At 46.1% G+C, this 14,101-nt stretch overlaps 1 protein-coding gene across 4 annotated transcripts in view; it reads left to right on the top strand.

The window, feature by feature from the left end:
- The first annotated feature begins 295 nt into the window (after window positions 1–295).
- The window catches only part of TTC39C (tetratricopeptide repeat domain 39C), a 110,175-nt gene continuing 96,369 nt past the window's right edge, over window positions 296–14,101 (top strand). For all 4 annotated transcript variants that reach the window (XR_003608302.2, XR_003608303.2, XM_028098325.2 and 1 more), the window contains exon 1: window positions 296–551. Coding sequence is in view for 2 of the 4 variants with exons in the window: in XM_028098325.2 (XP_027954126.1) it covers window positions 388–551 (164 nt within the window). In the remaining 2 variants the exon portion in view is untranslated. The remainder of the gene's footprint in view (window positions 552–14,101) is intronic.

Genomic DNA, 14,101 nt, shown 5'->3' with positions numbered 1-14,101 from the left:
CGTGGGGGCTGCAGGAAGCAGGGGCGGCGGCCGCTCGGGTCCCGGCTCGGCGGGGTGAGAGACACCCGGAAACGGATTCCACTTGGGTGCCCGTGCGAGAGGAGCGTCTCGGAGGGAGCGGGAGGAGCAGGCGGGCAGGCTGCTGCTGAGTAATCCCCGCGGCGGCGGGAGGTGGCGGCCTGGGCGCTCACGTCCCCCGCCGCGCTGCAGCCGGCCCGGCTCCTCCCCCCCCCACCCGCCCCGGCCCGCCCAGCCGCGCGCCGCCCCTCCCCCGCCCCGCTCCGCTGCGCGCCGCTCCGGGCAGGTAGAGCCGGGCTCCGGGCGCGCCAGGGCCGCAGCAGCTGTCGCCCCACCTCGCCTCGGCCCTGCGCACAGCCTCGCGCGCCCATGGCGGGCTCGGAGCAGCAGCGGCCGCGGCGGCAGGACGACGGAGACTCGGCCGCGGCGGCGGCGGCGGCACCCCTGCAGGACGCGGAGCTGGCCCTGGCTGGCATCAACATGCTGCTCAACAACGGCTTCAGGGAGTCGGACCAGCTTTTCAAACAATACAGGTGACCGACGCGCCCTGCTCCCCCGCCCGGGCCACGCGCCCCTCCGGGCCGGCTCACGCGCCGCGATCTGCCGCGGGCCCCAGAAGCCTCCTCCCCCTCCCGTGGGTCACTAATCCCCGGCTCCGGTGCCCAGGTCGCCACCCTCGGCCTGCGCTGCAACCGGAGCTTCTGCGCCTTTGTCACATCAACCCCTTCCACCCCCGTTCCGTTGTCCTTTCGCTCTGCGGGACCCGCCACTCGTCCTCCCCGTGCTCCCGCAGTCTCCCGTCACTTTCTCGCCCCCCCTCCCCCAGAGGGGCGCCCAGTGCTTGTCCGCTTCTCTCTCACGGGTCCCGAGCCCGTTGGTTTTGGGACCTGGGACCGGATGCGATGGGAGGCAGCTGGGAGCCTCAGACTCTCAGTACTGTGCCCCAGCCGCCTTTGTGACACAGAGCACGCCAGCTGCATCGTGCCCGTTTCTTGTGCCTCTCATTACTTTGCATCGTTGTGCGTTCCAAACGCCTTTCTTGTTTGAAAACACATATGCGTAATTGCCTGCTAGTGCAGGAATGAAAAAGAAAACTCAACCGAACTCGGCTTCCTCACCTCTCTCTCTGCCTGTCTTCTAGACCTCAGTCCTCAAAATGAGTTCCTAATGCCTTTCAAGCGAGTGTACTTATTATGGACTTTTGTAACTTGAAGAAAAAAATGGAGGGATTGTAAATGTATGTAAGGGTGGAAGGGAGAACACGTGTGCTCAGTTGCTTTTTAAAAATTCGTCTTCTAAAAAATGAATCGAAAGAACTGAAACCCGTTATCGTTCTTCTGTGAGTGGGAGGAGCCTTCAGTTTCACTGGGGACCAGAAGCATCTGCTTTCTGGTTTAGGAAACAAGTTTGTGATTTGCCCTTTCAGTGTTGAGTCTCAAGGATGTTGATTAGCAACTTTCCTGTAGGTGTTTAAGGGACACATGCTTCACACTTTTTCAGACCTGGGTGGTTTGGTAGGAATGAAGGGACCGTTGTGCATCTGTGATTGTGAGCCATGGTCTGTAAGGAAATGAGAGGAGGGGTAGAGGACGTAGAGACAGACGCCTGTCGTTTTCTGACTTCAAAGATTGGTGGTTCTATGGTTGGAGCTTTCACTTTTTAATGGCAATGCGGGTATCTCACAACTATGAACTCTTCACTAAAGACCATGTACTCTTAAATCAGTTTTTTGTAAAAAAAAAAAAAAAAAGTGGAAACAGCTTTTCTCAGGCCATTTTATTTTTAAAGGCTACCAGGCTGATTTCAGTCTGAGAATGTACTTCGTGAAAAAACCACATGTGAGTGTTTGGTACAGTGCTCTGATTTTTTTTTTTTTTTTTTTTTTTTTTAAGATTACCAGTTGTGTTGTATGAGAGAGAAGGCTGGAGAAAACCTGAGTCAAATTTACTCTTTGACTCAAGATACTGTGCTTGCCTATTTCAATACTTCTTGCTTTTGGAATGTTATCTTGTTTTAACTTTTTTTCTAAACTGCTTTAGTGTACTTAAATAGCACCTTGTGATTTCTGTATATTGAAAGCGTGAAATAAGGCAGAAATACTGTTATCTAGACTATTTTATGTGCCATTAAAGGAAGGCAGATTATGAGTGATAGAATTATTTTCTCAGAGAAACTGATGCACCAAAAAGGAATTTCTCTGTGGGTGTGTTGAGGGTAGAGGAGGGGGCGGTGTCCAGGGAGGATTTACAGTATATAGACAGGAGCTGTCTTGTGTGTGTTGTGTGTGTGTGTGTGTGTGTGTGTGTGTGTGTGTGTGTGTGTGTTTTAGAGATTCATTTTATTTTAGAGCAGACAGGCAGGGGGAGGGGCAGAGGGAGAAGGAAAGAAGCAGACTCTCCACTGAGCCAGGGCACCCAAGACACAGGGCTCGGTTCCACAACCCTGAGATCACAGCCTGAGCTGAAATCAAGAGTTTGCCACTCAACCGACTGAGCCCCCCCAGGCACCCCTACTTGTGTTTTGAAAATAAAAGATGAAACAAACTATTGTAGTATCTGTTTTCTGCCAGGCACAGTGCTGGCATATTCTTGCTTATATTCTTATATTCTCACTATTCTGGTGACAACAAAAGGGTGAGCTGTATTTTTATCATGACAATTTTATCATGAGGGGCTTGAGTCTCCGTGTTTAGCATGGACACAAGCGCAGTGGTTCTAAATCAGGGCTCTTTTCATTATCTCATTCTGCCTGCCTCACTAAAATTATTATACAGTTGACCCTTGGCCAACATGGGTTTGAACTGCATGGATCTACTTCCACATGTATTTTTTAATAGTACTGTAAATGTATTTTTGCTTCCTTGTGATTTTTTTTTTTTAAGATTTTCTTTGTCAGCACAAGCAGGGGGAGTGGCAGGCAGAGGGAGAAGCAGTCTCCATGCTGAGCAGGGAGCCTGATGTGAGACTCGATCTCAGGACCTCTGGGATCATGACCTGAGCCGAGGGCAGACGCTTAACTGACTGAGTCACCCAGGCGTCCCTTCCTTGTGATTTTCTTAAGAATTTTTTCTCTAGCTTCCTTTATTATAGGAATACAGTATGTATTACAACAAACAAAATATCAATAAGGCTTCTGGTCAACAGTTGGCTACTAGCAGTTAAGTTTTTGGGGAGTCAAAACTTATATATAGTCGGTGCCCCTGACCCTCACACTGTTCAAGGGTCAACTGTATTTTGTGATTTGCCTTCTGATCTTATTTTCTAGTAATTTAAACTTTTTAAAGGTGTAGACAGTGGTTACATTATGCCGTGAGCTTTCCCTTGATTCCCTCTAATTTGTCCATGATGTGGGACAGCCTTGCATTCTTGCCACCACCCAATGTGCTGCTGATCCATATTTTGGCAAACATACTTGTGTAGATGTGTGGTTGTGGACCAGAATCCTGTAACCAGGGTTACAGTTGTAGTTTTGCCACTTTTTGTAGCTGCTGACTTTGGTTACTCAAAATTTGCTTCCTCGCTTTTAAAATGGGAGTTGGTGTACATCATAATGTGGTTGTTAGGATTAAAAGAAATAATCCATGGTAGCTGGCACAATGTAAGCCCTCAGTAAACGCTAGCTAGCTTTATACTTGATGCCTTCCCCATTATTGTGCTTTCTTCTTCTTTTTTAAAATATTTTATTTAGTTATTTGAGAGAGAGAGAGATAGAGGGAGAAGCAGACTCCCTGCCCAGCAGGGAGGCTGATGCGGGACTCGATCCTGGGACTCCAGGATCATGACCTGAGCCGAAGGCAGTCGCTTAACCAACTGAGCCACCCAGGCACCCTGTGCTTTCTTCTTGATGGCATAGTTTGAGTAGCAGGAAGAAACATCCTGTGTGTAGGTAGCTTTTATATTTAAGGTTAGCCTCACAGAGGGTGTATGAAAGATTTAGATCCTTTTATGTATTGGGAAATGTGTCTTCTGTCCAGAGTTGAATGGTCTGCTGGAAAACTTGGTGACTTATTATTATTATAAGTACTCCAGGAACACCTCTACTCTGTTTACGGAAGAGAAAGCTATTTGGTTTTCTCCTTTCTTAGGATTGTTTTGTCACAGAAGACCATCCTTTCCCTACTAGTAAACCTTCCAGAAGCTTATCCTCATAGTTTAACAAAAGAAACATATTTTGCATCTAGTGTAACAATAACATCTTTATTCAAGCAAGAAGATCATTTTCTCATGCCACCTTACTAGCATGGTAAGTTTCATGGACAGCTATGGAATGAGGAGAAATGGTTACTTCATAGAAACCTATCATGAAGGCCATTCTGAATTAATGGAAAGTCTGGATTGTGTAATTTAGATATGACATATAGGAATTAGAAATATATGCACAGTAGAGTCTTTCTTTTGAGCTGTAAGAGGCTCCTTAGTTGGGATTTCAGACTATAACTCACTTCAATTGTAACTATAGTAATAATGTAACAAGGTGCCCTATTCTTGGTGCTGAGACCCCATCATGCACTTGGGGATGTGTTCCCAGAGGTTGAGACAGATGAATGCTGCTGTGGGGCCTTTCTGCTTTGAGCCTGAGGACACAACTTTGCACCTTCATGAGACTGACTACCTGAAATCAAATTCCTATTGTTGGCCTTTGAGCTTCCTGATCTAATGCAGCTGAGCTCACTCCCCTTCTGCGCATCCCCACCCCCAACTCTTAACCGATGTTCACGTGTGTGACGGGGACTCAGAGCTTTAGGTACTCAGACACGTGATAAAATAGGGGCTAGTTACGTGCGCAAGGAACAGGCCCTAGATTTCAGGTGTTGTGGTGTAGGTACAGTTGACAGCAGGGTGGCGAATGGGAGACGTGCCCGGGGCGTGCTCTGACCTATGGGAGTGGAGAGCAGCTGGAGTCTAACTCAGCGGGAAGGAAACTTTAGTGGAGGAAATGCTGTCTGAGCATCAAGGCGGGGGGGGGGGGGGTGGCGTTGGCAGGGGGGTGGAAGTAAAGTCCAGGAAACAGTGAAAAACCCACATGGAGCTGAGAAATGGGTGAGCACAGCAAGCTGATCAGTGTGATTAGGTTGTCCCGTTGGATGGCTGATTCCGCACTTGGCATTTTCTCGGATCACTGGTCAGTCTGTGTTTCCTGTGAGTCAGCGCAGCTTTTCGGGGTTGCTTTGCTGCTGGTCGTCTAGTCAACTCATGTTGTATGACCACCACGTTCCTCACCGTGGCCCTCACGGCCATAATTGACTCTTGGCGCCTTTTTCTCTTTTTGGCTTGTGATACTACTTTTTTTATTGGAGGACTATCTGGAGAGGTGAAGCACATTAAGCTAGGAGGAAGACAGGAGACATCTGGAGTTCTTCCCCAGAATGAAATTTGTTGTTCTTCTTTCCCGGGCTGGACATTTATCTCCCTCCTCTCCTTGCTGCCACCATCATCTCCTCTTGCTTTAACTCCTTGTGTTCTTTCTGACCTTAAAATATCTGCAGTTCTTCCCCTGCCAACACTATCACCAATTTCTGGCTGTAGGTGTTATTAAAAAGTCATATTGAAAAACCATTGTCCTCTAACACAAGAAGCATATAGTGGTTATAAAGAATGTTCATTGAGGATAAATATACATAAATAAATATGGATTTGCTATAGAACTAGTAAATAGTTGGTGTTATGGATTGCTTTTCTTTTCCATTTTAAATTGTAAAAGTGGCAAAAATTTATTAACAAAAGGCAAGAAAAATTCATGGTAGGTAATAGGTTTAAAATGCAAGTATGGATCCTAAATTATTTAACACAATTTATGGTACATATGACAAGGCCTTATTACCTGTGTCTTGTTTGTGAGCATGTTGATTACAGAGCCAGTCTTGTCATAGAGGTGGCTCAGTATAATCCAGGGATTGCAAACGGTGGCCTATAGGCCAAATCTGGCCAGCTGTCTGTTTTTGTAAATAAAGTTTTATTGGGACACAGACACTCTTGCTTGATTATGTCTTTTCTGTGGCTGTTGCACAATACAGCAACAGTAATGAATAGCTGACAGACCATGTGGCCTACAAAGCCTAAAATATTTACTCTCTGGTCCTTCACAGAAAAAAAATTACTGGCCCCTGGTACAAACCAGAGTTCTGTCTGGAAAAACTCAAAAGGCTTGTGCATGAGACCTGGGCCAATAGGTGCGTGAGCCTCTTTGCCCAAAGCTGTGGCAGGTACTTGAGAGGACAGGAAGAGCTTGTTAGGACACCTGTGTTTTCTGCATGATCTGGCTCTTCCCAGACAGCAGCATGCCTGTGTCTTGTTGCTGGAGTTTATGGAAAGTCCATAGATGCAGAAATGGAAGAAAAGGAGAAGCGATGAAAAGCAGAAATGGTGTAAGAGAACAGGCAGTAAAGACAGGAAACTCCTCTGTTGCTTTTTTCCATCCTTTTCAACTTAAGGCCGCGTTTGTTTAAAAAAAAAAAAAAAAGGCTCATATATTTTTTTCCCCAATTATTGTGCTTTCTGGAAAGATCCCGATTGAATATTCATTAAAGATTCATTTTGTTTAATCGGGATGCTTTTGAAAATTCAACTGCCTGTAGACTAATGGGAGAGTTTATGTATAGGAAATTAACAGGAAAAAAATGAATATACTGCAGGTGTGTGTGTGTGTGTGTGTGTGTGCATGCACCCAAAAGCACACAAAGTTAAAGAAGTGAACCCTTAAAGAATCTGTGTGCTCTGAGTCCTGCATGCTGCATTAACAAGTAGTTCTGGAAGATTGCCTTCGTCCCTACCCTAGAGGACGTGTACTGAGTGAAATGAAGGTTCAGTGAAGGTAAGAAAACACAAAGGAAGAAAGCAAGAATACTGAAGCGTAGAACACTTCGTGTTATAGCTACAGAGAAACCACTTGGAGATCCCCAAACACATCATCATATTTCAGGGGCCTAGACCTTTTTGCTCAGGTTGTTTTAGCTCCATTTTTTGCAGCCCAGGCTCCTTTGCCAGGGTCACTTCTCCTCCTTTCCCAGCAACAGCAGTGGGACTTTCAAAAGGCTAATGCTGAGAAGGGCTTGAGAAGAGTGTAAACGACGTACAGAAAGTAGATGGCTGTGCAGCAAAGAATTTTCCTGTTATTTCAAAACTGCCCAGTGCCAGGGCTGCGGTTGGGAGGGTGGGGCGGGGGGCACTGAGCTCCGTCTTAGACCTTTTCCACCACTTACTCTATTCCCCGAAATCTTAGTAAGCTTTCAACCCGTACATAGGTCCAATATGAGATTGAATTGCCTTTGTGGGCAAGCCTGGGAACATAGTCACCACTGAAAGCCTTTTTTAATGGGGGAAATGCATTCCAGTTTTTGAGTCAGTGACTTTGCCTGCGTGTCTGGTTTTTATTTTTTTCTTCTTTTATTGAGATGTAATTGACATAGATGTTAGTTTCAGGTATGCAACATAAATGATTTGCATCTGTTGTGAAATAATCACTACAATAAGTCTAGTTGATATCCCTCACCATACATAGTTACAAAAACATATTTTTGTATAAAACTATCCATAAATTTGCTGCCTCAGAAGAGAAGGTCCTGATTTCTTGGCAACTGATTTGGAGATTGAAATAGGGGCTTTTATTTTTTCATGTGTAAAAGTGGTTGATGGTTTGCTATCTCAGTCCTTTTCCTCAGCTGGGGTTACTTTCTCCATCTCTTCCTTCTTGCTCAAGGATTTCAGAACACAAGAAATATATATATATATACACACAACAGGTAGTTACTTCTGTCTTACAGGAAGATGATCCGTTATTATGGAGAAAACCCCTACACAGCGTCTGCTGCGTGTGGGACACCAAGGTGAGAAGCAGGTCCTTCGAGGTGATATTGCTTAATGTCTTTCAGTCTATCTCAAAAAGGACCACTTTAATACTTAGTCTTGCCCACAGCTGTAATATCTGTGGAATCACTGGCTTAGGTGACTGATTTTTCCTAGTATGCATCCAAGTAAGCACATCATGGTAAAGAGTAGTTGGTGCTCACTGGGTGCGGGGCCACACACCAGCACTCCCGGAATGTTAATCTTTATTTTATCCTGCTGCAGCTCTGTTCGGGGGCGAGGGGGGGTGCTCTTGTTATCTCCCTCTCACAGGGGGTGGAGGGAAGCACACTTACGTTGAACGACCTGTCCAAGGTTGCACAGTGAGGTGGAATTGCTGGGTGCGAACCCAGGCCATCGTACTCCGGCGTCTGTTTCCCCACTACACTACACTATACTACTGCTCTTCTGTAACTGCTACGATATGAGAAGTTGACCTGCGTGCTGCTAAAGCCATTTTGGGGGGAGATCCCAGCAATATGCAAACGTTTCACACCCAGAGGCCACCTGATAAGCCACCAGGGAGTGTGTCTTGAGGGAATGAGTCTCCCAGAGCTTTAGGCACTTCATGGCTCCCAGTCTTCTATAGGATAAGGGTCCCGGCTTGGCATAGGTTGTCCTGTGATCAGACCTGTCTGCTTCCATGACGCTCCCCTTGTCCCCTCCCCACTCGTCGTGCTGGGGTATTTTGCATCAGCTAACTTGTTCTGACTTATCCAAGGTGGTAGGAGGCCTCAGTGGCCCTGCGGGCTCTTACTGTCCCTTTCTCCAGCACTGGTGATGTCTGCACATTGTTTACATGGCTGCCTGTCTGTATGAGCGAGCTGAGATTGTAGAGATAGGTGGACTTCCTGATCAGGGGTTCCTGGCTTTCCTTAGCTCGCTGGAGTAGCGTGAGGTCCAAGAGGTCTTAGGGGCATATCAGCACCCCTTTATTTGCCAGTCGGCAAGTATAGCCCAGGGGCAGTGTCCTTTAGGAGCTCTGAAAGCTTGATTATTCATCCCCGCTCCCCGTACTGATGTGCACCAGGCATGTCTCTTGACCCATGGAGGTGCTCCTGTGTGCCCCCAAATTGACGCTCTGCTTCTCAGAACTCCTGTCTGGCCTTTCAGCCTCTTCCCTTTGGTGCATCCAGGCTGCCCAGTGCTTGGTGTGGGGCAGTGGGGAGCAAAGCTGTCACTGAGCACACGCTAGTCCTGACAGGTGCGATCAAAGGGAATGCGGAGTGCTCTGATGAAGTCTGCTGCTTCTGAAGTGGCCACTGGTCTCAGCTGTGCCTGGCCCCAGCAGTGGCAGCTCTGGGGGTCACGGTCCTTTGAGTGTGCTGTCCTCTGCTCAGTGTTGTGTGTGGTTGAGAGGCGGTCTACCCTAACTGGCCAGTCTTTGTAGTCTTTTATCAGTCCACCTGCAAGGCTCTGGGCTACCCCTGGGTGGTGGTGGCATGACATGTTCTGGTGTTATTTGCCTCTGTGGCGTGAGAAGGCAGAAATCTAGCTTCCCTACTCCAAAATCCCTGTCCTGAATTTCAGGAAGGGACTGTCTTTGAAAGAACTTGGTGGATGGGAAGGGAAACTTTCTAGAGCAGGGGCTCTCAACTGTATCAGATCTCATACCTTCTTTTTATAAAAAAAATATGTTGTCATTCCCCTCCTGTGATCCTAAAATAAATTCATAGGTGACATAACCTGCTCACAAAAAGTCTAAAGGTCCATATTATAAGGGAGAAGTAAAAAGAAATTTATAAAAAACTACATGTTTCAAAATGTAAAGGCTCACTATGCCTTCATCAAATGATAAAGTAGTTAGGTGCTGGCATGTGTGTGTAATCAATACATTTGGATTTAAGAAAAGATCAGAACCTATTCTATAGTAGAAAAATGAGAGAGTAGGTGCACTTTGTAATAAAAAAGTAACAGACCAGACTTCTCTATGTTAAGAGAAAGTGGGGAAATACCTTAATTGAAATAGGGATAATATGCCAAGGCCAAACACTGTTGAAGTCGATCAGATGAGGAAGGGTGACATTTTTGCAATGAGCCAGGCTGCCTGTGTCAGGGTAGCATTGGAATAGTTAGTTTCCTGCATTAGGACCTGGGATGTGTGCTGACAACGTGTCTTAGAAAATAGGTCTCCCATCTTTAGATCCCTCGCCAAGCCAAGTACGTTGGAGACCAAAACCTTTAACAGAAGTCTAGGATTAGAGGATGAATTTAAAAAACTTACAGGAAAGTTGGGATGGGGGTGATGGGCATCCCCCGAGGACAGTATCAGTAGGATGGAAAAATAAAGATAAAACCCCGAGTCGTTTCTGTATGTGGTCCTTGTGATAAATCTCAGTGTGACAAATTCCTAATATAGGATGGCAAAAGTGAAATATATTAATGAAAGTAACTGGTATCTGGGATTTCCTGGCTCTTCAGAAATGTTTGGCTTTCGGTGTGCTTACAGGAGCGTTCAGAATCCCTGCTCCATTTCGGCTTGTGGTAGCTACACACGCAGGCTGGGGTAGCTGTTGCGGGCTGGCAGGCCCAGTGCCACACGCAGTGCTGCTGCTGGTGACATAATTCTCTAAAATTGTGAACGAGTCTCAGTAAAGGGTATATTTAAACAGTGCTGGCATGACTTTGTACTTCTTGTGCCGATGGAAGTAGGGTTCAGAAGTTGTGCAGGACATGGCATGCTATGCAGGACTCTCCCACATTGCTGGCCGCCTCACGTCCACAGCCCCTTGCACTCCTGTCATTGTGGCGTCCCCAGATGGCCCCGCAGACTTCCAGAACCCCTCCATGGAGAGGCACTGAGCTCGGGGGCGGCGGGGGGGGGGGGCGTGAGCTCAAGACAAGGTTTGGGCTCTGCAGCTGGAATCCTGGGGCTGCCAGGAGCCGTGCAGGGGTGACAGCAGGAGAGGGGCTGCCCAGGCTGGTATGGCTGCCACTGGAGGGGCGTGGTGAAGGCAGGGCCTCCATTGCCTCTGCAACCACGGGCACCAGGGCAGAGCCCAGGGGTGGGGTTCCTTCACTGCTGGGCCCCTGGGGTGACTGCTCCTACACACCGGCTTTTCCAGCTCATTCACACACGCGCACACACACACACGTGCGCCTGTTTCTAGGGCCCAGAGAGCTCCAGGAATGGATCTTAGCACTGGTTCTTCTGTCTCTCGCCATATGGGTGTGCAGAACCCCAGGAACCCCTTCACGGTGGGGCCAGCTTGCAGGACCTGTGTCTTTCCAGCCTCAGGTGACTTTATTTCAGAGCCCTACTCTCTCTGCCCTGTCCCCAACCGGGTCTTCTTAACGTTAAATCTCCAGGTCTAAACTGGCTCGTGGTTCACATCCTTCCCAGGAAGTGAGCAGGCTTTTTGCTAAGTAGGTCACACACACACACATAGGCCAAATCCCCAGGAGTCAGGATGCAGTTACCCCAAAATTTCATAACCAAGGAAACCATAAAAGTGATTCTTCTAAAGTGGGAGGAAATACGGCAGAATGCTTCATGACGATTTTCTGTTCCATTGTACTTAGAAGCAGCGAGTAGGAAACACCCACACATACCATTTAGTGGTATGTCATTTAGATAGGGTGCCTCAATACACAGATGAAGAGTTCTCCCTGGTCCCACCCTCAACCATGACGTCAGCTGCATCCCATAAGACATGTTGGTTCAACCTGTTCATACGTGCTCGATCGCACTCTCCTGTTCCTCCCTGGGCTTGGCTCGGGGAAACCAGGAGTCCGGGCATGATATGTCTGTCTCTGAGCCCTGACAGTTCACGGCATGATCTGCTGCCTTTCCTGCTTCGGCCTTCTTGCCGTCGAGATTGAGGCCTTTTGTCTTGGCATTGTGCTTTCGTGCCTCCTCTGCCACAGCCCTCCAGGTTTCACTTAATGTAGATGATTCATCTGTAAAGTAACCGTCACCAGATAAACAGATTTTTAAACGTTTGTATCATTTTCTCTTTATCGCAAGTAAAAATTGTGCTATCCTAACAGGCCAGGAAATGAGGGAAAATGATGTTTTGTATCTGAATCCAAGTTGAATTTGCTAAATAACAGAGATTCAGGTTTTGAGAAACAATTGGATTAAACTAAGCTCATGCTTCATGACCTCTTTAGGATTGTTCCCGGTATAATGAGTCACTGTCAAGCCTTCAAGTGGTCCCCCCCTCCCATTCTGAGCAGTGAATTGCAAAATCTCAAGTTATGTATTGTCAGTTGAATTCTGGTGCAACAAAAGACTTTACCTTTGCATCTTGTAAATCATACTCGTCCTCTTCTTTATGTCTATAAGAAACAGGTTGAATTCACCTGCATACTTGTGACTCTTGAACTGTTCAAGGCGAGAATGGGGCTGCTTTTTTGTAGCCCTGCAATTGTTGGAGTAATTGGGTTTCTCCCTTTCCTCCGCATTTTAGCACAGTCTTTGTCAGTTTAATTGCCCGGGAAAGTTTTGTTTCTATCTGGAATGCCATTTGCTTCAGCTGTCAACCACGTAGATCCAAATGGTTTTTGGACTGATGATTGACGAGACACTCATTACTTTGAATTATCAAAATTACACATTGAGCTAGGAATTATTCCTCTTGAAGTAGCACAGAAAAAAAAAAAAAGTGGGCCATGGGAGAGGGGAAATGGCTATCTAAAGTCGTTTAGCCAAGTGTCAAGACCGGTCATGTTGGAATTCTTAGAGATTATTGTTCTGGTGACATTGCTATTATAAAAATGGCAAGAAATGAGAGAATGGTTTGTGTGTTTCTCCGTAGCTCTTGTGTGGTATCTCAGATGTGGGCTTGGCTGATAACAGAGAACAGTTGCGTCTAACTTGAAACTGTGAGCTTTCCTCTTAATAGAAGAATGTTGAGTTTTACCTGTGTAAAATGAAACCAGATGAGGATCGGACAGCTTTCTGTGCAAGCCTAAATTTATAGTTAAGGATGCTTAGGAATGATGAAGAAAACACAAATGAAATTTTCTTGACCTATGGCTCTACTAAAAACTAAAGGAAAATATAGGTGCCTTGGTGAGAGGCCCACACTTCCATATGAAGTTCAGAGTTGTGTACTAAGAACTATTTACTAAAGCTTTATTTTGAAAAATAAGTCTCTAGTTTCACTTTGAAATGTCTCTTTATGTAAAATAGTATTTGAACTGCTTGTATAAATAGCTGAGTGTGTTTAATCTTCAATTAAGGTATTCATGCAGTTTGTAGATTATTGCCGCACGTAATAAAGGGACTGTATTATAACTTAAAGATGAGAAAATAAAACATGTTTAAGCAATTTTGTTACTTTAAAAATAACCCCTGTTGAAGGATTGGTTGGGAAAAATTACCAATTTTTAGGTAATTGATAAAATGTGTCTGGGTGATCTCTATTGGTAGAGCATGGAGATGATTGAGTTATTTAAGATAGAGAAGGGACTAATGCTAATGAGTTAGGAAGATATTTGATACACATTAATGACAGAATTAGGAAAACTAAAAAAAGTTGACTTTATTTAGCCTGAAGAGTTATTTTCAGAATGTATCAGTAACTCTAAATGAGCTTCAGGCCTGGAGCAATAAATGAATATGAATTAGCAAAGCTAGAGAGGAATTGGAATAAAGTTAGACATATGACACTCTTGTAATCATACAGGTATTGGTCTATGCATTACTACCGTGCAGGCAAAGAGCGACAGTGAATGGTAATCAAGTGGTAATCAGTCAATGGTAATCAATGCTTACTGTTAAGGGCACTGTGTCATGTGCGTTTCTTCCTTAATCCCAATGCTCTCCAGGGCCCTGAGGATAAGTAGTAGTGTCATCACTTTGCATGTGACAACGTGAAGGCTTACGGAACCCAAGTTAAAAAGATTGTGAGTGGAAGATGGTGGCCCCATCCCCAGAGTATGCTGTTTCCCTTGCTTCCTCCAAAAGAAACCCTCTTGTTCTGTTTAGCATTACCCAGCACTATTGCAGGTCCGTTGTTTAGTTTGATGGTCTCCTGCACATTTGGCCTTCTGGTGCTCCCTGGCTCAGCGCGTGGCACCACTTGAAACAAGGTTATGCCTGCCAGAAGTCTGGGAGGCCCTCTTGACACCTCCCTCTTACTCACCTTCTAGTCTGAGTATCTCCATTCACTTCTCTTCATCCCCCCTCCACCACCACCTAGTTTGTCCAAGCCATCTCTGACTTAGATCACTAGTAGCCCAGCTGTCTTCATTATATCTCCTGTTCCTCGTCCACCCCCACCATGGTGGTTTTT

Source organism: Eumetopias jubatus, unplaced genomic scaffold (assembly GCF_037043125.1).
Source record: "Eumetopias jubatus isolate StellerSeaLion01/CBP00866 unplaced genomic scaffold, mEumJub1_p1.0 scaffold_16, whole genome shotgun sequence".
Lineage (NCBI taxonomy): Eukaryota > Metazoa > Chordata > Mammalia > Carnivora > Otariidae > Eumetopias > Eumetopias jubatus.
Note: the sequence above shows the minus strand (reverse complement) of the source record. Positions and strands in the feature narration are given on the sequence as shown.